The sequence below is a fragment of the Penicillium cataractarum genome (assembly GCF_028827025.1).
Source record: "Penicillium cataractarum strain IBT 29864 chromosome Unknown utg000005l, whole genome shotgun sequence".
NCBI lineage: Eukaryota > Fungi > Ascomycota > Eurotiomycetes > Eurotiales > Aspergillaceae > Penicillium > Penicillium cataractarum.
In genome coordinates this window covers 1,271,573-1,293,955 of record NW_026622741.1, presented here as the reverse complement: position 1 = coordinate 1,293,955, position 22,383 = coordinate 1,271,573, and the positions used below count along the sequence as shown (strand labels likewise).

Below are 22,383 nucleotides of genomic sequence, written 5' to 3'. Positions count from 1 at the left end.
ACCGACCCCTTCAATTCCGCACACGAGCCTTGATTGGTGGAACAACCCCTTTCCAGCATACGCAAATCACCACTTCCAAGACGGCAGATTCCCGCCCGCCCACAAGACAAAGTTCCCCAAAGAAGTGTCACTCTAAAACTTACAAAATTAAACCTCTCCGCATCCCCGCGGCCAGGTGCTTGGCAGAATGCGGAGAAATCCGCCCATGCCGAGATGCGCTCCAAAAGGCTGGGCACAATACTGCAACATGTTCCTGTAGATCGTTTCCCATTGAACTCTCGTGTTGCTCAGGCCATTGTGCATTGTTACAGGCGGAGAAATGTAATTTGTTTCCCCGCGTGCCAATGCTGAGCTAGATGGATGATGTTGGGGGAGGGGAGTACAAATGGATGAGCGTTGGCAATCGTAAAAAGTGGTCAAAGGTTTCCATTGAGAGTTCACCTAGCAAGAGGAAATTGGCAATTGAGAAGAACAATTTTCCTCATTGAAAGAGTGCTTTCATAGTTATTCAAGATGAAATTCCTCGCTCTCGGCGCGCTGCTCGTCGGTGCAGTTACTGCTGTTTCGACGGGTCGAGTTCCCCAGGGTGCTCATGTCATCCCTGCCAACGACAAGTCTTCGTTGCGAAATGTTGGAGCCCACGGACAGAAGTACCCTGACCGTCGGACTATCACAATTCGGCCATCGAAGAATGACACGGACGACATCTCGGATGACTTCCTTTGGGGCATCAAGCATGCTAACCACGGCGGCCGGCTGCTGCTGCAAAAGGGCAAGACCTATGTTATTGGCAAGAAGCTTGATCTGAGCTTCCTGGATAACGTCGAAGTCCAGCTAGAGGGTGAGATCAAGGTAAGCAGCCTGCGTTGACGATAAACTTCGAGCCAATGTCTAATTCGCCCAGTTCACCGACGACATCGAGTACTGGCAAGCGAACAACTTCTACTACTCGTTCCAAAAGTCAATTACCTTTTGGGTCTGGGGTGGAAAGGATATCAAGATCTTCGGCCATGGTACCCTGAATGGTAACGGTCAGGCTTGGTACAATGCGTTTGCAGGACGAGAGATTCTGGTACGGTGACAGCCTTGAGGATAGCCTGAATCTCTGGCACAATGCTAACAGCATTGCAGGACTCCAGCAACACCTTCTACCGACCAATTCTGTTCTTGACCGACAATGCCACTCGCATCAGCGTTGAGGGCATCACTCAACTGAACTCGCCATGCTGGACCAACTTCTTCGTGCGCACCAACGATGTCTCCTTCGACAATGTCTACATCAACGCGTACTCAACCAATGCCTCGGTAATTGATCCCGATGCCCTTGACGAGTATGTAGACTAACCAGGCTCTTCATAGGCACTGCCCAAGAACACCGATGGCTTTGACTCGCTCAACGTGAACGGACTCAGCGTCACCAACACCCGCGTCGATATTGGTGACGATTGCTTCTCGCCCAAGCCCAACACATCCAACATCTTTGTGCAGAACTTGTGGTGCAACAACACCCACGGTGTGAGCATGGGCAGTATTGGACAGTACTCGGGTGTGATGGACATTATCGAGAACGCGTACATTGAGAACGTAACCCTACTCAATGGCCAGGTAAGCATATTCATAAATAACCCAGCTCATTCCCAGTTACAATATCTGACTCACCGCTACAGAATGGTGCCCGTCTCAAGGCCTGGGCTGGTCAGGACGTCGGCTACGGACGCATCAACAACATCACCTACCGCAACATCCACATCGAGAACACCGACGCCCCCGTTGTCTTGGACCAGTGCTACTTCAACATCAATGCGACCGAGTGTGCAGCCTATCCATCCGCTGTCAACATCACCAACATCGTCTTTGACAACATCTATGGCACTTCTTCGGGCAAGAACGGCAAGGAGGTTGTTGATTTGACTTGCTCCCCCAACGCAGTGTGCTCGAACATTCACCTGTCGCGGATCAATTTGACCAGCCCTGCGGGTAGCCCACCATTGATCACCTGCGATGGTATTCAGGGGGATATTGGTGTGAACTGCACTAGCTCGACGTGATAGGATTGACCTGGAGAAGCAGAGAAAAGGATGATCTGGTAGATTGACTGTATTGTTGGATAATAGTATATTGGAGATACTCTTGTTCTGCCCATTGAATCTTTGTGGGGAGCATAGGAACAGTCTCTAGTCAAATGATAGATATGATGGATTTTTCTTAGCAATGCTGTATACCTCGTACTCGTCGGTCTGCATGTGGATATCCCCACAATATCAAACGGGGATACCAAAAGTACCAAGGACACCGCAAGCGAGCGGTGCTGAATGGCCAGAGATAATATGAGAAAGCGCGACAAAGCGGATAATAGCAACGCAAATCAACGACAGCAGCTAAACCTCGTTGGTCATTCCGGTAAGCTGCTCCTTACGGCCTAACGGAGCTTTGGCCACCTCAGCTGCATTTGGGGCCGAGACGCGTAGCCTGGGAGATTTCTAGCGGATTTCATATTACGCGATCCATACCCACGACTACGTTCGCTACGGAGTCCCAGGAAGCAATCCTATCTATTTCTCTCTCTATTATTCAGCCCGATCCCTGGCTTGTGGGATGGCTTGAGACGCCACCAACCGCGCCCAGCCGCCAAGCGGGAACAAGCATTATGCGGCGTGTCGGGAGAAGGGAGGAGAGTTTTGGTGAAGTCGTCAACCAAAAGGACTCGTTCTCCACGGAAAATGCATCAAAACGACTCTCCCCATGGCGGGGTCTGGGGTATTACCTGTCATTGAGATGATCGCAGACCCCATTCTTGCGAGGCAAAATGATCTCCTCCAGCGATGATTGGCATTTTTCAATCCCAACACTCTCCACACCCCACAATCCCCACACCATGTAGACTTTAGCGGGCAAAAATCATATCCGGACACTCTCTACCATGGCCAATCGCAACTCGAGTCCAGCAAAGCTGCGACAAACTCGCCTTCTTGGCTCCAGTTCTCCAGTTTCTACGTCTGGGGGTGGAGACCATTGGAGTCATGGACCATCCTCCTTGTCCCCGCCCCCAGAACAGATCCAGTGAGTATCTCCGAAGGGTTGCGAAACCCCGGACTTTGCACAGAAAAGCGACCCTGCGTAGGGGGCCCTGTATATAAGGACGATCACTCTGGCCGCTTGATCTCCCTTTTTCCCACTCGGCACCGGACTTTTCTCTCTTGTACTTTTAGGGCCTTTTCTTGTCCGGGCATCCTTTTCAATATACTCGTCCTCTCTTCTACTTGTGATTGTCTGTGACAGCCATGGAGAAGATGGATAGCAACTCCCAGCATGTCGAGGGGGTACATGCAAAGGAGAGTGATGTTAGCCCCGGGGCTGTCGAGTCCGGCAAGCACGAGGCATTCTATGTCGAGGACCGAGTCGCCCATCTTACTGAGGAACATCGCCAGTATCTGCTTGCTCGCCATGGAACCCTGGATTTGGATCCGATTCCAGACATGAACGATGCAGACCCGTATAACTGGCCGACCTGGAGGGTAATTACACCACCCCTTTTATCGAAAAGGATTGAATAAACTAGCACTATAGATGCTAACACACTTCCCGTATAGAAAACCGTCAACCTAACACTGGTCGTCTTCCACGCCATGATCGGTCTTTTCACTGCGGCTTCCATCCAATCCGCCTTCGTCAACATCTCGGCCGATCTGGGTGTTAGCATGCAGCGAACTAGCTACCTGGTCTCCCTCTTCATCGCCGTCCTCGGTGGTGCACCTCTCTTCTGGCGCCCACTTTGCAACCGATTCGGTCGCCGGCCCATCTTCCTGATCTCGCTGAGCTGTGCCCTGATCGGAAACATCGGATGTGCGAACAGCCACTCCTACGGAACTATGGGATTGTGCCGTGCTATCACCGCGTTCTTCATCAGTCCCGCCGCGGCCATGGGTAGTGCCGTTGTCGCAGAGACTTTCTTCAAGAAGGATCGCGCGCGATGCATGGGTTACTGGACGCTGATGGTTACTATCGGTGTCCCGGTTGCGCCATTCCTGTTTGGATTCATGGTTATGCGCGTCGGATATCGCTGGATCTACTATGTCCTTGCTATCGTGAGTTTTTATACTTCCTACCCTCAATGCTCTCCGGTATGCCAAGAATATTATACTAATCAGACCATGCCACTCATAGGTCAACGGCGTCCAATTCCTTTTGTACTTCTTCTTCGGTTCTGAGTCCCTCTACCTCCGCAACGAGAACGCCCCCAGCCAAGTTACCACCGCAAAGGACAGCATCTTCAAGTTCCGCCGCATCGACCCATCCCCCCTCCGTATCTGGGACTTCGTGCAGCCCCTGACCTACGTCACCAAGCCATGCGTCTTCATCCCTGCCTGCGCCTACGCCATGATCTTCCTCTGGGGTAGCATCGCGCTCACCATCGAGATCCCCCAGATCTTCCCCGAGCAATTCGGCTTCAACACCCAGCAAGTCGGCTTGCAGTTCCTGGGAGTGATCATCGGCTCGGTGATCGGTGAGCAAATTGGTGGCCTGATCAGTGACCGCTGGATGGCGGTGCGACAGAAGAAGATCGGTGCTCCTCCAGCTGCCGAGTACCGTCTGTGGCTGAGCTACATCGGACACGTGCTGACTATTGTCGGTGTTGTGGTGTTCGCTGTGCAGTTGGGCAAGGCTGGTGATAAGTGGAACATCACTCCTATCGTTGGTGCGGCTATTGCTGCCGGTGGTAACCAGATCGTTACTACCATCAACATTACCTACGCGGTGGATTGCTACCGTGCTGATGCCGCGAGTGTGGGTGTGTTCATCACGTTTGTGCGACAGACTTGGGGATTCATTGGACCATTCTGGTGAGTTTTACATCTTCTCTTCGGGATACACATGGATTATGCTGACTTTTTGAAAAAGGTTCCCCGAGATGTTTGAGACTGTTGGTTGGGGCGGTGGTGCCGGTATTGCTGCGGCTCTGATGGTGGGTGTCAGTGTGATCCCGACTATCATTCTGCAGGCGCGTGGATCCAAGTGGCATTAGCCATATAATGTATGAAGGGAGGATATTATGTTGGTAATTTGTATAAGCTTGAAATCTTTTGGAAAGCACTTAGTCAATGAAGCTTTGAATGGATAGTTCAATTCATAGCTAAAGAACACTTTGAGTGATCCGAAAATCTCTTCTAGTAATATTAGGTAACTTGGGAATAGTCCCATGACTTGATAGGGCATCCCTCACTAGCTCATAGGTTCATCTTGGATTTATTTCTATTTCAACGACTCAGCCTCTTCTTCTCCAAGGCGAAATGCTCGCCGAAGACGTAAGTGGGGTAATCTCGATACCTGGAGGGGCGAGCTGAAGAGCCGCCAGGGTGTAAAGCCCACTGATTGGAGCCACGATTCTCAAGGCGCTAATATGCATGCACCGCCATTCCCATCTGGCGCCTTTGAATTCCTGATAACTCCATTAATCTATTGGGGGACTTCCACTTTTGAACTTTCTCATCTAACCTAACAATCATGTCCGATCCCATATCCTTGACAGGCACCGCCGTAGGCGTTGTGTCACTCGGCCTCCAAGTCTGCGGCGAAATCGTCTCTTACTGCCAAGCATGGAAGGGCTTCGATGAAGACATTCGAAACTTTTCTCAAAAAGCCGACGGGCTTCGCATTCCTCTAGAGGTTCTACGAGGACTTCTAGCAAATTCCCAAGAGACTGACGTTACGACTGCTGCCGACATCGAAGACAAGCTGCAACATATTGAGCGAGTGATTACGAGGCTCAAGAATGCGACAAAACAATTTGCATCGCGAGCATCTGGCGAAACTGCTGCTATTCGAGCCCAGTTCAAAAAGGCGACATACCCTTTCCGCAAGAATAGCTTGCGTGAGATGTCCAGTGACCTTGATAGCTTACAGCTGAGTTTACACACAATTCTGCACGCGTCAGTCCACTGTGACCCTTATTCATGAGTTCATTGGCCTAATCTTAGCATTTATTAGACTCTCGATACAAACTTTGCTGAATATACAGCAGGCAACTACTCGAAACATACATGACGTGGTACGATCAACCATTTATAGGGGAATGTGAACGGTTTTGATTGATGAATTTCAGAATACGAGCATCCAAGTTATCCAAAAGCAACTGATGCCACCGATTAGCCCACAGAATCGAGGCTCGGCCCATGACAATGGGATTGCAGCCGCTTCAAAGTCGTCACTTATAGGGTCGTCACTTATACACCCAGATTCCACCCCAATTAGCGCGCTTTACCGGCCCCGCCCACAGGCAAACGTCAAGTGGCAGGGCAGGAATAAAATAAAGACTTACTCTCACAGCACCCGCATACTGAGGCTTGCGATAAATTTCACACTATCGGTGTCAAGGGGCACAGCGGGTATTTCAATCGTCCCGTCTTTACATTTGAGGCCCCTACGGGATGCAAATTCCAGCCACGTGCTGGACCTATTAATTTCATTTGCCCATAGTAAAAACGAGAGAAAGCCAGGTAATTTCCAGGAGCTCGTTTCCGCAACTATCATACAACTGCAAGAGATATTCGATAGAGGCGAGGCAACACCTTCTGATATATTTGCATATTCTGGGGAGGGGGACTCCTTCTCAATGCTGGACGTAGGTGACCCCATTTGAGATTTAAAGGCATTGCTGATCAGAATAGTATATGGTTCTTTTGCTGAACGTGAATACTTTTCGTGAATGGAAAACTTTGTTTCGGTTTTTGATTGATTGCGGGTCGAGCCCAGGTACATCCAACTATTATTACACCTGGGTCGTCTCGGCGAGCCTGACTTCGGTCAGCCTATTGGCAGGATGGTACGACATTGGGTCCCGCTTGATTGATTTCTACGGCTATATCATTCGACCACCATTGTCTTTAGCCGAGGGAGAACTCCTTCGATATTTAGTTAACCAAGATCATGATAGTAAGCTCTCACTTATTTCGAATATTCTACTCCAGCAGTGCGGTTCAATACTAAGTTCCCATAAGACGTTACCGTGCCAGAAATCTCAAAGGCCATAATACTCGAGTCAGAGCATGATCTCAGAGCAGCCATTGCGTCGAAGCCCTCTTTGGTAAACGAAAGAATCGGCAACTGTTCCTTGCTTGATTTGGCATTTGGTTGGCCAAGAGGGATACAGATACTATTGCAAGCAGGTGCGGATGCGCATGCTTATGAGATCAATTTCGTCCAGGACACCAGGTCTAAGAACATATATGACTCAGTAAAGCTTCTGCTTAAGGCTGGATGCAAGTTCAGCTTCCATCATATTGAAAATTGCAATGAAGTCGAGAATGGCGACAACATGAGAGACCTCTTGATTAGGGAGCTCATCACACGACTCCAAGGTCTGTGGGAATTGGCTAAACTTTATTTGCAACCAGACGAGTGCCCTACGCTAATCGACCAGGACAAAAATTCTAAGAACACCGTCATATTCGACGTTAGAACTACACAAGTCTACGCAAAGCTTTCAGAGCACGGTATCGCTGTCGATCCATCACTGCAAACCCCCCACATTTATCGGCGGGACTCCGTATATCATTGTGAATTCTTTTCTGCAAAAACAATGCAAAAACTCTACGACTTTGGATTCAGAGGAGTCAATGACCCGGACATAAGCGGGGCCTTGCCGTTGATGGCTCATGGAAGCCTGTTCAGCTATAGTATGGGGGAACTACGTGGCCAGCGATTAATGGAGCAGGTGCTCTGGTTGATCTCAAAACATGCGGATACAGAACGACTTGTACCGGGGACTAGTTCAACTGTTGGCCATCACCTTACCCATGGGATCATTCGCTCCTTTGAAAATTCCATTCAAGATTGGATTGCTCCTCCCAAAGGTCTCCTGGCAGAATGGAAAAATTACAAGGATATGATCGCAAATTTTTGGAGCTTGGTGGTTATTACTCCTCTTGCAGGAGATGGATGTCTCTGCGCATGTTCTCCCAGCTGGTGCAGCGCCATATCTTTGTTACTGCGCCAAGCTATTCAATTCCTTTCATCAGAACGGGGTAAAATTAATGTCGAGGATCCTGGATTCTGGTTCCGTGAAATGGTGACCTTCTCCTTGCCATTGACCGGAGACAACCTTGAAGTGTATCGGGCGGTCATCAGGTTCCTCACATTTGATGCATTAGGCTTGCGACATGTCTGTTGCGTCGAGGAATCAGTCGGGCCCTGGTATTATCTTAAGCTTCAAGACAGAGACAGGCAAGAAGTGGAGGAAATTCTCGATGAAGAGAGACTAGGGCTGGAAGACCTCGAAATGCTTGTGACCGAATTTGAGGCAAAATTCGATGAACTCGGCCTTCCCATAATGGATTTCCTGCAAGGATGTTGGTATTCTCGCATGGCATCCTTCCTTTTGGAGCGCGATCCGTATGATCAGGAGCATGTTCTAGAGTCAAGGAAACTTGGCGTGGAATTGAAAGCGGAAGATTGGGTCTTGCCGAACCGGGTGTCTTTGTTAATTCGACCTCCCGTGGAAGAAATCGAATCTTGATGATAGCGACGGATATGTGAAAGAGGAAGGACAGCTCCATGTGCTCCTGTGTCTACTGCCACTATCAAACTCATGTTCTCCCGCCAATGAAATCAAAAACTCTTACCACCACAGGAGGAAACTTCCATTTGCACGAGATCTTTGCCCATTCTCTATAGATAGCCCTGAACACGACTCTTTACTACAAAGATAGTTTAATTGCGAATAGACATGACCATATATACATCAACAAAACAAGGGAATATGTACACTATCACACTCACTTCGTAAGGACATAAAATCATACCCAAGTCATATCCATACCAAACGCCCAAACCCAAGCATCCCCTACCACCCCTCAACCCTCCACATCTTTAAATTCATCCCCTCAACCGGCTTCGTCGTAACCGCCCCGGCAATATGAATCTCCTGCTTAGGATCCTGCATCTCAAACGCAAACCTCCCCACAACCCCCGCAACAGCACACCTCAACTCCGCCCTCGCAAAGTCTTTCCCAATACACGCCCTCTGCCCATGCAAGAACGTAATCTGCGCAAAATTCGTCGAAGCACCCCCATTATTATTCGGAACCTGATTTCCCGCTTTATCAGTATCAATCCAGCGCTCGGGGGCGAATTCGTCCCCATTCTCGCCCCAGAAGATTGGCGCGCGGTTGATGGCGTAGGGACAGAGGATGATGCGGGTCCCCCGGGGAACGTGTTTGCCGGCGACGGTCGTGTCGCGGATGGATTCGCGGATTGTGGCGGGGACGGTTGGGTAGAGGCGGAGAACTTCTTGGCAGACGCCGTTTAGGAGGGGGAGGGATTCGAGGTCGGCGTGGGTTATTGGGTGGGTTGCGGAGGGGATCTTTGTACGGATTTCGGTGCGTAGGCGCGTTTGGATTTCTGGGTGAAGGGTTAGGAGGTAGCAGGCCCATGTTAGGGCTGCGGCGGTGGTTTCGTGCTGGAATGATGTTAGGATATGGATCTATAGAGGAGGGCAGATATCAAGAGGTAGGACTTACTCCTGCGGCTAGGAAGGTTAACATTTGATCCACTAGCTCGGTATCGCTAAAGTCTCCGCCCAACATCATCGTGCCGAGAATATCAGCTTCGAGATCCTTTGCTGAAGCCCTGGATGCAGCTAGCATCTCGCGCTTCTCTCGAACGATGTCGTTGCAGAGATTTCGCAGGAAGCCGGTCTCGTTGGCGATGACCTGGTTCAAGCGCCAGGGCACACGTTGGGCGATCCATTGTGGTAAGGTAAAGTTCATAGCCAGGAAGGCCATCTTCTCGGTAGTTGGCTCCAAGATGCGCAAGAAACTCTCAGCGACGGGGTTATCACTGTTCTGCAAAGAGCGGAAATCACGGCCCATCGCGGCAGGACCGATTATATCCAGAGTGAGGCGACTAAAACCACGTTAGCATGAGCATTTACAAGGCAAGAGAAATGACCAGGAACGAATGGCTGTACATACCTCCCCCAAACACCCATCTCCAACTTCCCCACCCCCTCCTCAGGACTAGTCCCCTCCATGGGATTCCCCGTCAACTCCTTCTCCATCTCAACAAGCAACTGATTCGTCTTATCCCACATCAACGAATACATAGCGCGAATATTCTTAATATTAAACGCAGGAGTCAACGCCTTCCGCTGCTTCTTATGAGCCGCGCCCTCAGAAAGAATCAACCCAAAGCCCAAGATCCTCGCGAGGAAGTTACGCGCTCGCCAGGGCTTTTCGAAATCGTAGGTATTTGTGCTCATGATGTCGAGGAGGGCTTGGTGGTTTGTAGCTATGAGGTAGCTTTGGCCTATCATGTCGCGGAGGTGGATGAGGCCTTCATTGGGGATTGTTTTCATCCAGTAGAGGGGCATGCGACCCCGTGGGGAGTCGAAGATTATTTTCGAGTGGCTCATTGGACCCTGGAGACATGTTAGTTTGTGGACTTTTGGAGATGGGATTTAGATAGGCGATAGGCAGGGATATGGGATTAAATTGGGATAGTTGACAGTAGAGTAGATTGATTAGGGTTGTCGGGTAGTACAGTACATACCGAGACCTTGGGTAAATGACGCAGTGGGTTCAAGAAGAACGGCCAAATGACCAAGCTATAGACACCCTTGAGCAAGACATTGACGGCAACCGCACCCAGCACGACGGTGCGGAACGTCTCATCTGCAAAGACGGTGCGCTGAAGTAAGTACGCCTCGACAAGGGTAAAGGCCAACAGGGCCGGAAGACTATCCCCGGCCGCCATATCTGCAGGTTACTCAATGCCAGAATAGACGAAGAAATCTCTCGATCGGAGGGTATGACAAGAATAGGAATAAAACCACCGACGATTTTCTATCTGATTGTCGGAGGATTGAAGAAGGGAAAAAGTCTGGGGGGAGAAAAGATTCCACTTTCAAAGATAGCCCCAGTGCAAACCAATTAATAGTAATGAACTACCGCAATAACAGTCAGGGTGCGTCTCCATGTGGACTCCACCGATCGGCGAGGCACCCCAGTTCGGTTGGGGGTCGACCTCGGTATTGTGCGTATGCGAATGGCTATCGCGTGGGGATGATAACGGTGAGAATGAGCTCATGATTGGATTTTGGCTGCCTATGGGAAGTGGTCAAGTAGTATCAAATGATAATGATAGTCATGGATCGCCAGAGTAGTCCATTATCATGCGATTCTCCAAGTGTGGGGGATTCATGGAGCCGAGCAGCTTGTGAAATCGGAGGGTTGTGATCTCATGCGTACGGTACATACGTTAACCCTAAGATCGGGGTCCCCAGATCTAACCAGATCCGGTAGGATTGTTCCGACGTCAGAGATGTTCCATGTGTGGGGATATGAGACAATCGGATACTTGAACCGACTTCACAGTCTTGAGTATGACTACATTAGTACATACTGTGAAGCAAGAACCTGCGGGGAAGCAGGAACTAAGGGAAACGTGCATGTGAAAGAAGAATTGTGGATTCGCATTGCTCGCTGATTCCAGTTAGTCTGTACTAACCCGCTTTCGTCCTAGTCAAATCCTAATTTACTATCCTTGCGGATTCATGTCGATCCCCTATTCTACAAAAAAAAAGCCTCGGCTGGTGGGGAAGTGATGGTCGCGGCCCTTGAGGAATTTAGTCTCCGGCGGTACGAAAGTAGTCCACTTGAGTAACCACACTATTCGTACCTGGGGAATTCATAAAAAGACCCGATCGACGTAGATTCTCGTAGCTCTTTCATTCTTTCACCTTCACCCTCCTCCTCTCCAATTCTTCACCTCCTACCTCTACCACTACCACTACCACCACCATGGCGGCCTATCTCGACCTCCTCCAACAATACTCCCAGACTGCCCTCGCGCATGTCCCCGAACCCGCCCAAGCCTACCTACGCAACCCACTCACCCAAAAGGCCCTAGGCGTAGTCCTCGCCCTCGGCCTCCTCCGCAGCATCAACAAGTCCCTCTCCCAATGGACCCTCAACAACTGGACCAGCAGTCCACGCTGGAACCCATCCCGCGAACTCATCCTCCTCACAGGCGGATGCAGTGGCATCGGCAAACAAGTCATGGAAGACCTCTCCAAAACAGGCGTCCGAGTAATCATCCTGGACATCACCTCTCCAACATTCACCCTCCCGACAAACGTCACCTTCTACAAAGCGGACATAACCTCCTCCGCGAACATCGCTGAAGTGGCAAAGACCATCCGCGATAAACACGGCGACCCAACCGTCCTCGTGAACAACGCCGGCGTCGGCCACGACGGGACCATCCTCGACGAACCCGAGTCCAAAATCAGACAAACCTTCGAAGTAAACACCATCTCGCACTTCCTCATGGTAAAAGAATTCCTGCCGGCCATGATCCGCGAAAACCACGGGCACGTGGTGACAATCGCCTCAATGGCCTCGTTCGTGGCTCTCGGAGAAATGGCAGATTACTGCTGCTCCAAGGCTAGCGCGCTGGCCTTCCACGAATCGCTGCGCCAGGAACTCAAGTCTTGGTATAATGCGCCGGGTGTGCGGACCTCCGTTGTTCACCCGATGTGGGTGCGCACGCCGATGATCAAGTTGTTGACGGATCACGAGTCGCATTTCCGCCAGCCCATTATGACGGTGGAGTTTGTTGCTGGGGCGATTGTGAAGCAGATTCTGTCGCAGAATAGTGGGCAGGTTATTTTGCCGCCTAGCCAGTCTGCGGCTAGTTTGGTGAGGGCTATGCCGACTTGGATGCAGGAGGGTGTTAGGTCGATTGCGTCGGGGTCGTTGCGGAAGTTGAGGGAGGTGCAGAAGAAGGAGGGTTTGTAGGGAGATGCGAGTATAAGTAGGATGGTTAGGATTTGATTTGGATGTGTGTATATACCCCTACCAGGGATTCGGAGGGATGTTACTTGTTATTTACTTGAGCTACTTGTGCAAATATGATATATGGATTTTGATACCAGATACGGGATAACTGAGTATGTATTATCTGTAAGTCACCTAGGCTTGTTTCATATGAAATCTGAGATATGGTTACAAGATAAAGAGGTTGGCATCCATTTCAACACATTAGAGTCAGATTTACCTCGGAACATGAACTGGTAACACAGTCCCATTCTCGGGGGGGGAATTGGGTCACACCAAGTCTTTTTCGCTTTTCATATAGACTAGACTAAGATCATGTAGTACAGCATGCAGCAAATTACTCAAAGTCGTACAATCACATAACGTTTTTCATCAATCCAGGGCTCTGCCCCTCGAATATCATCAAACCCCTCCAAGTATAATAACCTTAACCTATATACAGAAATTCCTCCGAGAGAAAACAACACAATATCAACAACCTCTCCCCTCCTCACTTCGCCAACTCCCTCAACCAAGACTTAACCTTCTTCCCCTGCTCCGTCTCCTCGGTACTCCCCAACTCCAAATTATAAATAGGAGCAACATGACACTCACGATATCCAACAAAGAGTTCAACGTCCGGGAATCCCGCCTGAATCTTCTCCGCAAAATCACGAATAATCGGCAACAAAATCTCGTTCCCACCGCCCGTAATCAACACCCTATTCACGGGGAACGTTTTAAACCACTCCGTCGGCGCATGCGACAGATCCGTATAATAATCCCTCGTCGCACCGCCCAAATACGCCGTGCTCCACGGCGCCGCCACGGCCGTGGTAATCAAATCACCACCGTGATAAATATCTTGTCCGGGGAACTCGGTATCCAGCAACGTCCAGGGCGCGATCATCGCCGCGCCGCCGAATTTGTGGTTACCCAGGGCGAGAGGCTCGATTTCCGGGTGTGGGTGTGCTGCGTGGGAGAGCACGCCGCAGACTAGGTTTCCGCCGGCGGAGTCGCCGCCTAAGAAGATCGTGGATGGGTCGCGGTTGGAATTGGAGAGAATGTAGCGGACTGCAGAGACGGCTTGGCGCAGTTGGGTTGGGTAGGTTGCTTCCGGGGCGAGGGTGTAGGTGAGACTGAAGACGGCGACGGATTTGCCGGCGCGTTGGAGGTCGGCGATGACTTGGGCGTAGAATTTGAAGTAGCCCATGTTTGCGGGGAGACCGAAGCCGCCGCCTAGAAGGGAAGAAGGAGAGCATGTTAGTCAGGTTTGATCCAGAGGTCAATTGCAGCATGGCCGTGGATTGGAGGTGCTTTTGCTTACCGTGGAACCAGATGAGCACGTTTGTCGCATCGCGATCACCAACCCAGTGGCCCAGCGCGCCGTGTCCCAAGTCCACGGACTGAGGCTGCACGCCGACCTTCTTCACGTATCGCTCATAGATCTTGTTGCTGGGAGGGAGGATAGCCTGCATCTGCGCCGGCGACAGACGCGCAGTCGCCTGGCGGAAAATGGCATAGCCAAAGTGCAGCAGCAACGACTTGGCTTGACGCTCGGTACGCCAGAGACCCGTGAGAAGCGAATACGTTGCCGCGACGAAGATAGTCGCCAATGCGGGGAGAAAGTCTAGCTTCTCGGCGAGCGAGAGCTTGGTCTTTGCGAGGGACATGATCAATCCAGGAGGCAATTCAATCCCTTGTTCAAGGTGTCAACGAGAGAGTGCGAGAGTGTGCCGCTGTACCAGGACCGAGTATGCGATATGCAGGGCAGCACTGGGACACTGGATGCTAGACTCCATATTGGCGACTCCCGCCTGATAAAGGCCCCAAATTTCGTCAAGCTGGTCCCCGTGGGTTCGGTTCTCCAGTCGGAACGCGTTAGTCGGCGACGGCGTGCCTGTGGGGAAAGGAAAAAAAGGAGGCGCTACGCCAATTCAGGAACTAACCATCCGCTCTTCCCCCCACGAGCCTCGGAGCCCTTGGTCGATCTCGCAATGCTATCTGAATGGGGAAAAGATCGCTGTGAGGTCCAATGGTATTTCTCTTTGGGAGAGGCTTACCTTTGGGTCCAGGGAACGGACTTTCGAGAACATGAACATGAATATGGTGCACTTGTTGAGACCGAGGTGGTGTGGTTCTGGTTATTTGTGAAGTGGAGAATGAGGGTCCTCGGCTGCATATGGGCAAGTGTAAACGAGGGGAATGGATGATGGAGATTGAGGAGATTCTAGGTGTCTAGGACATGCGATACATATGCGACCGTTATCGCTGTCGGAAAGATCTAGTCTTGTATGCTGTTCTATGGCTCTATAGTTGAGTCTTGAAGTAGACTGGACTATCGATCTTAGTAGATCTGTGTAACCAGTTCGTTCATATTAAGTACAACTAGGAGATACAATATACAGTTAGCTCATGGTTATAACATCCTGTAGACTGTATACTTAAAACTGTAGATTGTCAATTCGAGCTGTCGCATGTCATCATCTCCAGGTTCTTTAGATCCGCTAAAATGCGTGGAGCCCGCACGGACGTGAGCTCCAGACTTTCGGGACTGGAGAAGTTCGGACTTTTCGTCTTTTTTTATTTTAATTATTTCTCAGGTCCCTTCTCAATCCAGTTTTGGTATTAATCCTCCGAGCTCTGTCAATATTCCTCCGCACACCGTTGTCTGCATCCAGAGGCAACCATCGCGAGTCGATCGATCCACCGCCGATCCCTGATCACCGTGAAACCGAGGCATGTGAACCACTCTTAAATCATTATTTGTTGCGCCATCATCTTCAATCTTCTTTTTAAGTATCATGGTGATCGTCCTTGATCTCCTTCACTTCTTTCCACCCTATCCCTCCTCTACCACCACCACCACCACCTCCTCCTTATCCGCGCCATCATGAACGGCCACGCCAACGGACAGTCGGAGCACCGTTTCGACGTGATCATCGTCGGCGCAGGCATCTCCGGTATTAACGCTGCCTATCGCGTTCAAGACCAGCTCCCTGGCTTCAGCTATGCCGTTCTCGAGGCTCGCCATGACCACGGCGGCACTTGGGACCTGTTCAAGTACCCCGGTATCCGATCCGACTCGGACCTCTTCACATTCGGCTTCGCCTTCAACCCCTGGAATCGCAGCAACCCTATCGCTGAGGGCTCTGCGATCAAGACCTACATTGGCGACACCGCGCGCAAATTCGGCATCGACAAGAACATCCTCTACAAGCACAAGCTCACCAGCGCCGACTGGTCAAATGAGGAGCATGTCTGGAACCTGTCGGTCGACGCCGACGGCAAGGAGAAGAAGTACACCGCGCGATTCGTGATCTTCGGCACGGGCTACTACAACTACAAGCAGCCCCTCCAAGCCAAGATCCCCGGGCTAGACGCCTTCAAGGGCCAAATCATCCACCCACAATTCTGGCCCGAAGATCTAGACTACGCGGGCAAGAAGATCGTGATCATCGGCTCCGGCGCCACGGCCATCACTCTCCTCCCCAATCTGGCCGACAAAGCCGCCCGCGTCACAATGCTCCAGCGCAGCCCAACTTACATCCTCTCCCTCCCCAACCGCTCCGCCAACCACTGGCTCTCCTACATCCTCCCCTCAGCCGCATATCAGCGCATCCAACGCGCAGTCTGGATCGTCACAACCCGTATTTTCTTCCTCTTCTGCCAGAAATTCCCCACTTTCTCCAAATGGATCCTCAAGAAAAACGTCAGCCGCCAACTCCCCAAACACATCCCCTACGACCCCCACTTCGCCCCTAGGTATAACCCCTGGGACCAGCGACTGTGCGTCTGCCCAGATGGGGATTTCTTCAAGAGTCTGCGCGCAGGCAAGGCCGACGTGCGCACGGACACTATCAAGACCGTTACCCCCAAGGGTATCACGCTGAACAGCGGCGAGACCCTGGACGCCGATATCATCGTCACCGCAACAGGTCTGCAGCTCCAACTCGCGGGTGGCGCCCAACTCTCCGTGAACGGGGAGAAATACGACCCCGGCGCGAAGTACATGTGGAACGGAGTCATGCTGCAGGATCTCCCCAACGCGTCATTCATCATCGGATACACCAATGCCTCTTGGACCCTCGGCTCCGACGCAACCGCTCAATTCGTCACGCGTCTAATGAAGACCCTCGACCAGCGCAAATTGATCGCCGCGACGCCGCGCCTGAAGCCTGCCGACGCGAAGAATATCCAGGAACGTCCGCTGTTGAATCTCAGCTCGACGTACGTGACTCTTGCGCAGCGCGTGCTGCCGCGCGCTGGTGATAAGGGGCCCTGGCAGCCAAGGGATCATTATCAGAAGGATATCAAGTTTGCGTTGAAGGGAGATATTAATGAGGGGATGGAGTTTGTGGCGGGGCCGAATTTGCGTTTGCGTCCGAAGTTGTCGTAGGTTTATGACTGCGAGCGTTTGATGGATTTGTTTGATTTGTGTTGATTATCATGATACCTGGGTATATATTTGTGATGTCTTTATTTTTCGATTTGTTATATATTACATCATCTTTATTGGTTACATCATCGCTGGGTTCTGCCCGTCTTGTAGACTCGAGCGTGTTTCCTTGCTTACGTATATAGCAAACTATATGTCTCATTTCTTCCATTCCTTCTAGTGTCTAGATCTAACTCTGACTCCTGATTGGCGGAACTAACAAATCTACATCGTCGCGTCATATCCCACACGATTGGATTCTCGAATAACCCGATCGCAGATCAAGCTTATCGAAAAACCAGAAACTAATACTATCCGCCGACTGAGCCCCATAATTCTGACGGCGCCACCATCTCCCACGATCGATTAAGTTGCGGCGAAACTGGATTTCCCCAGGAACGACCCGATCCAGGCCCGGCCGCATTCCGGGACGCCGGGACAGGGATGGATATGGGATGGTTAGGGAATGATGTCACCCAGTTACAGATAACTAGCATGGAAATGCCATCAGAATAGATCCTAGATACAGGATTCTCGATAGAAATTATTACATAACGAATGAAATTACACGGGCACTGGGTAGATATAAAAGCATAGTCCTATGCTACGGGATCCAGATCTTATTCACAGAGCAACTACCGCACCATATCCAATTCTTCACCAATAACCTATCACCCACTCAATCCGTCCCATCACAATGGCACCAAAAGACAAATACACCGACCCCAAACTGCGCGACGAAATCAAAGAAGAAATCCACAACAGCGACAAGGGCGGAAAACCAGGACAATGGTCTGCACGGAAGGTACGCCACAGCCCTTCCCATTTAAATCTCCCTCTCCCTTATCCCACAACTATCTGTAAAATCAACCCACTAATAGCACACAGGCCCAAATGATGGCCTCCGAATACAAAAAGCGCGGTGGAGACTACACAACCTCAAAAGAAAACGGGCAATCCGAATCCCAAAAACACCTCGACAACTGGACGAACGAGGAATGGCAAACGAAGGAGGGATCTGGTACTGCGCGACAAGACGATGAGAATGGCACGCGTAAACGGTATTTGCCGAAGAAGGCGTGGGAGGAGATGAGTGAGGGGGAGAAGGAGGAGACGGAGGAGAAGAAGGTTGAGGGGTCTAAGGAGGGGAAGCAGGTTGTTGGGAATACTAGGAAGGCTAAGGAGGTGAGGAAGGAGGTTAGTGGTGGGAAGAAGGAGGGTGAGCAGGATGGAGAGGAAGATGAGGATGGTGAAAATGCTGAGGAGAAGAAAGGTGCAAAGGGTAGGAAGAACCAGGAGAAGAAGGATGAGAAGAAAGGTCCCAAGACCCGAAGTGCTAGCAAGGAGGAGGATGGTCAGTCTGATTATGGCACTGATGAGGGAGATGGTGATGAGAAGAAAAGTACCGGAACAAAGCGTACTGCGAAGCAGTTGAGTGGTTCGAACAAGAAACAGAAGGAAAATGGAAAGGGTGGTAAATCCAAGCAGGAGGAGGATGGAGAGAAGGACAACGAGGAAACGGGCGGAGAAAATGATCAAGATGAGGATGAGAATGAGGAGGAGTACGTGGAAGATGAGGATGTTCAGGATAAAGAGGAAGAAGAGGAGGAAGAGTAAGAACTCTGTGCTTAAGACTATGTATATTATCTTACTGTACACCAATACACGCAAGCATAGTCATATTTGCCTATCTTTTTGCCTTTGAGCACACTGAGACTGTTGAAAACTACATGCATAGCAGTCCACAGTGCAGCATAGCATACCCATCATCATAAACCATCACACATCAACTCGTATTCACCCTCACTTGGCCTCCACATCCGTCTTCTCCCCACGACCCTCATATTGACTCTGAGGCAACATATTAAGCTTATCCTCCTCCTGATCCAACTTGTAGTTTGTCAACCAGAAGCCCACACAGCCCACAAACGCCAAAATAGCCACAATAGCATAATTCCACACAAGCAGCGGATCCGCAGAAAGGCCCACCAGCGCCTGTCCGATAGCAGCAGAGATGGCATTCATGAACAGAGCCACGGCCTGCACGAGCGAACGCATGTTGCGGGGGGCCTTGGTGTAGGCGTACTCGAGCGAGGTCACGGATGCGAGAATCTCGGAGATACCACCCAGAACGTAAGTCAGGACTTGCACCCAGACGGAGATCGGGCTGTGTTTGCCTTCCTCCTCGAGACAGCGGTTGGCGTCTTTGCCGCAGGGTCCGAGCTTGTAGATGTAGTATTGGGTGACGGTGGCGACGATCATGCCGGAGCCTGCGACGGCGAAACCAGCAGTGATACGCTTCAGTGGGGTGAAGTTGAATCCCATGCGGCGGAGACCGGGGTAAACGAGGCGGTCAAAGATGGGGATGAAGATGATCAGGGCGAAGGGGTTGAAGTTGTTAATGACATCGTTGGGAACACCGTTGAGCTCCATGGTCGCGGCCTGGGAGGTGAGGTTGTTAAGCATCTGGTTGTATGCCAGCCCTAATAGATCGATTAGCGAATGTAAAAGCAAGAAGTTGTTCAACGGGTTTGAACTTACAGTAGAGAGGATACCACAGGAACACCTGGCAAGCCTTGAGTCCACGACGAACTTCGTCTACCCAAGCATCATCGAAAGTCATCCACTGGGGCTTGCTAGAGCCCAGGGTGCTGGGCTTGACGTGGTCCCACTGCTGGTGCTCAGGAGAGGTCTTTTTGAACCTATATAGTATGAGTATGCATCCACCAATCGATCATATAAATCACAACTTACATATTGACGGGGTTGAGTGACCAACGGCCCTTCATCGCCAAAGACCACAGACGGAAGGCCTGGCCATAAGTCGAGCCCGTGGGAGGGACCAAGTGATACTTGCTCCGGCAGAAGTACAGAACTGTAGGGCAAAGGCAGAACATGATCGTAGGGAGAAGGTAAGACAGCCAGAATCCAACGTATCGCTCGGCATACACCATGGCAAGCTGGCCCACCAGAGAGCCAACGTTGACCATCAGGTAGAAGTACAGATAGATGCGGGCTACTGTCGCAGCAGGATCAACGATCACGCGCTCTCCATTCTTCAGGACCTTGATAATTGGCTTCTCCTCTCGGTATTGCTCCGCAATCAGTGGGGAAATATTAGACCTGTAGTGCTTCATTAGTTTTGTGCCGACGCTAGTAGTTCCCAGGGGGAAATATACTCACTTAAAACCACCAGTTCCAACGCCCATAATGATCAGACCGATTGAGAAACAAGCAATCGAACCGCCAGGCTTGGCGATGACAGAGGGAATCGCAGACACAATTAGAATAACGTGACCCACGAGGGCACACGCGATGGATGCAAAGATGGTGCGGAATCGACCCCAGTATTGATCAGCGACATAGGCACCAGCCAAGGGCATAACGTAGGACCAGAATTGATTGACTGTGTCTCGATGTCAGCGTTTACAACCCATGATCCCTGTTTCTCTGCGGCTTACTCACACAATGTCAGACCAGTCGATGCACGCTGTCCCATGCCCAGAGCTCCAGGTACGTCGTTATTGAAATCAGCACCGGCTGCAAGAGCACCGGTCGTCGAGTTTGCGGGGAGAGGGCGCTGAATGAAGTTGACGACTAAAACGCGAGTCAGTACTGCATCAGGTAATAACAACACTGCGATGCCTCCGGTTTACTCACACACTGCTGTAGTTCCATAGTACGAGAAACGCTCGCACAGCTCTACGAATGCGACGGTAAAGATAGTCCAGTGAAGATGTCCCGAGACACGGCGCAAAGTCCGCAGGTCCTCCTCACTGGGATACACCTTGTGAAGCGTCTCATCTTCACCCTCGGCGGGGCTTTGGGTAACCGGAGCAGGCTCGATAGTGAGATCCTGGCTAGGATCCTGACGCTTCTCGCTCACGTCGACATCGTGCTGCAATGCCTTGGACTTGGACACCTCAGCGACCTCGATAGGGTCGGACGCATTCATAATGGATAAGCAGAGGGCGAATAAACAAAAGAGATGATCGACGAGAAAGAAGAAGCGGGAAAGATGGGGAGAGGTGGGTTATATTTTAAATGTGCCGCGCCTGCTAGACTAGTCAAGAGAAGTAGAAGAGGCACTGAGACAAGGGAGGGGGGCACCAGAGGTTTCCCATTCAGGAAGGTCGCTCTCAGCCGCGGATGAAGTTAATTGGCATTTCTTATCCCCTCGTGGCTCTGATATCTCAGGTTCCCGCCGGCGCATTGACTAGAAACGGGAATGCCAGATCCAGATGTCACGGAGAACCGTCGATAGCCGGGCCAGAAGGTGGGAAACTAACGGCACAACGAGATCTGTGCCATGGCTTGGATGGCTTGGATGGCTGGGAAGGTTGAGCTATCTCTTGTTCAATTACCTATTACCCAAATTTCCAATAACCAAACCCTCCAATGTCTGAGAGCCCGAGTCGCCCCCCGGTTGGGGCGCCCAGCCCGTCTACGCCAGCACGCGAGATAGCGCCATAAATTGAAGGAGGGGCAGCCTGATAGGCTACAGGGTCTCATAGGCTCGCCTTCGCCCAGCCCTCTGGTTGTTCTGGTCGAATCTCCGCAGAAGCTAAACTGCTGCCAAGACTGGCGTTATCCAATGGACGCCGTGGTCTTGGCGGTCCGAGTGTTGATATCCCTGCGCTTGGCAACCCCCCTTGGCATGGTCTGGTGGTAGGTTACACTGCAACCTCATGTCTTGGCTTTGCTGATACGCCGACTACGAGTGGGAAAGTCGGTGATAAACGAAGCGGGCAGAGCTGTGAGTGGCCATCATCGGCAACGAAAGGTAGATGGGCCTGCAAATGGCAGGTCTATCGTGGAGAACTTGACCATGCACTCATGCAGGGTGTGCTAAGGTTTCCAATGCTAAATCCTAGTGTGGAGTGACTGCTGATAGGAAGTTTGTAAATGAGTGGCTAATGGGGAGAATAATGCGTATCTTTGATGTCGATATATACAAAAAGGTTCCATACTTTGTCCTCGTGACTGACTTCCTCGCAGTCTCGGCGTGTCAGCTGTCAGCAACTACCCCAACAGAGAGACTCTGGACCTCGGAATCCTCGACCGACGAACCACAACCCCCTTAATCCAATATCCATGAATATCCTAAGCCTCGTGGCGACTGGACCCTGCAGA

At 51.0% G+C, this 22,383-nt stretch overlaps 10 protein-coding genes across 10 annotated transcripts; 7 read left to right on the top strand and 3 right to left on the bottom strand.

Moving 5' to 3' along the window:
• Nucleotides 1-513: 513 nt before the first annotated feature.
• pgxB (uncharacterized protein) lies at nucleotides 514-2,048 on the top strand (the record flags this gene model as incomplete). Its single annotated transcript, XM_056699104.1, has 5 exons — nucleotides 514-852; nucleotides 905-1,072; nucleotides 1,132-1,305; nucleotides 1,360-1,605; nucleotides 1,668-2,048. The coding sequence occupies 5 exons, from the start codon at nucleotides 514-516 to the stop codon at nucleotides 2,046-2,048; spliced, it is 1,308 nt and encodes a 435-aa protein (XP_056554517.1).
• Nucleotides 2,049-3,281: 1,233 nt separating this feature from the next.
• On the top strand, nucleotides 3,282-5,023 carry N7496_006174 (uncharacterized protein; the record flags this gene model as incomplete). The annotated part of the gene is made up of 4 exons (XM_056699103.1): nucleotides 3,282-3,515; nucleotides 3,591-4,085; nucleotides 4,165-4,841; nucleotides 4,900-5,023. 4 exons carry the CDS (start codon nucleotides 3,282-3,284, stop codon nucleotides 5,021-5,023), a joined length of 1,530 nt encoding a protein of 509 aa, XP_056554516.1.
• A 479-nt stretch (nucleotides 5,024-5,502) lies between these two features.
• N7496_006173 (uncharacterized protein) lies at nucleotides 5,503-5,955 on the top strand (the record flags this gene model as incomplete). Its single annotated transcript, XM_056699102.1, has 1 exon — nucleotides 5,503-5,955. One exon carries the CDS (start codon nucleotides 5,503-5,505, stop codon nucleotides 5,953-5,955), a length of 453 nt encoding a protein of 150 aa, XP_056554515.1.
• Nucleotides 5,956-7,312: 1,357 nt separating this feature from the next.
• On the top strand, nucleotides 7,313-8,512 carry N7496_006172 (uncharacterized protein; the record flags this gene model as incomplete). The annotated part of the gene is made up of 1 exon (XM_056699101.1): nucleotides 7,313-8,512. The coding sequence occupies one exon, from the start codon at nucleotides 7,313-7,315 to the stop codon at nucleotides 8,510-8,512; it is 1,200 nt and encodes a 399-aa protein (XP_056554514.1).
• Nucleotides 8,513-8,839: 327 nt separating this feature from the next.
• N7496_006171 (cytochrome P450) lies at nucleotides 8,840-10,749 on the bottom strand (the record flags this gene model as incomplete). The annotated part of the gene is made up of 4 exons (XM_056699100.1): nucleotides 8,840-9,454; nucleotides 9,516-9,900; nucleotides 9,969-10,414; nucleotides 10,546-10,749. 4 exons carry the CDS (start codon nucleotides 10,747-10,749, stop codon nucleotides 8,840-8,842), a joined length of 1,650 nt encoding a protein of 549 aa, XP_056554513.1.
• A 1,046-nt stretch (nucleotides 10,750-11,795) lies between these two features.
• N7496_006170 (SDR family oxidoreductase) lies at nucleotides 11,796-12,794 on the top strand (the record flags this gene model as incomplete). Its single annotated transcript, XM_056699099.1, has 1 exon — nucleotides 11,796-12,794. The coding sequence occupies one exon, from the start codon at nucleotides 11,796-11,798 to the stop codon at nucleotides 12,792-12,794; it is 999 nt and encodes a 332-aa protein (XP_056554512.1).
• Nucleotides 12,795-13,323: 529 nt separating this feature from the next.
• On the bottom strand, nucleotides 13,324-14,485 carry N7496_006169 (lipase/thioesterase family protein; the record flags this gene model as incomplete). Its single annotated transcript, XM_056699098.1, has 2 exons — nucleotides 13,324-14,051; nucleotides 14,140-14,485. The coding sequence occupies 2 exons, from the start codon at nucleotides 14,483-14,485 to the stop codon at nucleotides 13,324-13,326; spliced, it is 1,074 nt and encodes a 357-aa protein (XP_056554511.1).
• Nucleotides 14,486-15,705: 1,220 nt separating this feature from the next.
• On the top strand, nucleotides 15,706-17,211 carry N7496_006168 (flavin-containing monooxygenase; the record flags this gene model as incomplete). Its single annotated transcript, XM_056699097.1, has 1 exon — nucleotides 15,706-17,211. The coding sequence occupies one exon, from the start codon at nucleotides 15,706-15,708 to the stop codon at nucleotides 17,209-17,211; it is 1,506 nt and encodes a 501-aa protein (XP_056554510.1).
• Nucleotides 17,212-17,947: 736 nt separating this feature from the next.
• On the top strand, nucleotides 17,948-18,867 carry N7496_006167 (uncharacterized protein; the record flags this gene model as incomplete). The annotated part of the gene is made up of 2 exons (XM_056699096.1): nucleotides 17,948-18,055; nucleotides 18,139-18,867. The coding sequence occupies 2 exons, from the start codon at nucleotides 17,948-17,950 to the stop codon at nucleotides 18,865-18,867; spliced, it is 837 nt and encodes a 278-aa protein (XP_056554509.1).
• Nucleotides 18,868-19,053: 186 nt separating this feature from the next.
• N7496_006166 (uncharacterized protein) lies at nucleotides 19,054-21,205 on the bottom strand (the record flags this gene model as incomplete). Its single annotated transcript, XM_056699095.1, has 6 exons — nucleotides 19,054-19,733; nucleotides 19,792-19,952; nucleotides 20,005-20,373; nucleotides 20,434-20,656; nucleotides 20,716-20,847; nucleotides 20,911-21,205. 6 exons carry the CDS (start codon nucleotides 21,203-21,205, stop codon nucleotides 19,054-19,056), a joined length of 1,860 nt encoding a protein of 619 aa, XP_056554508.1.
• Between the last annotated feature and the right edge of the window lie 1,178 nt (nucleotides 21,206-22,383).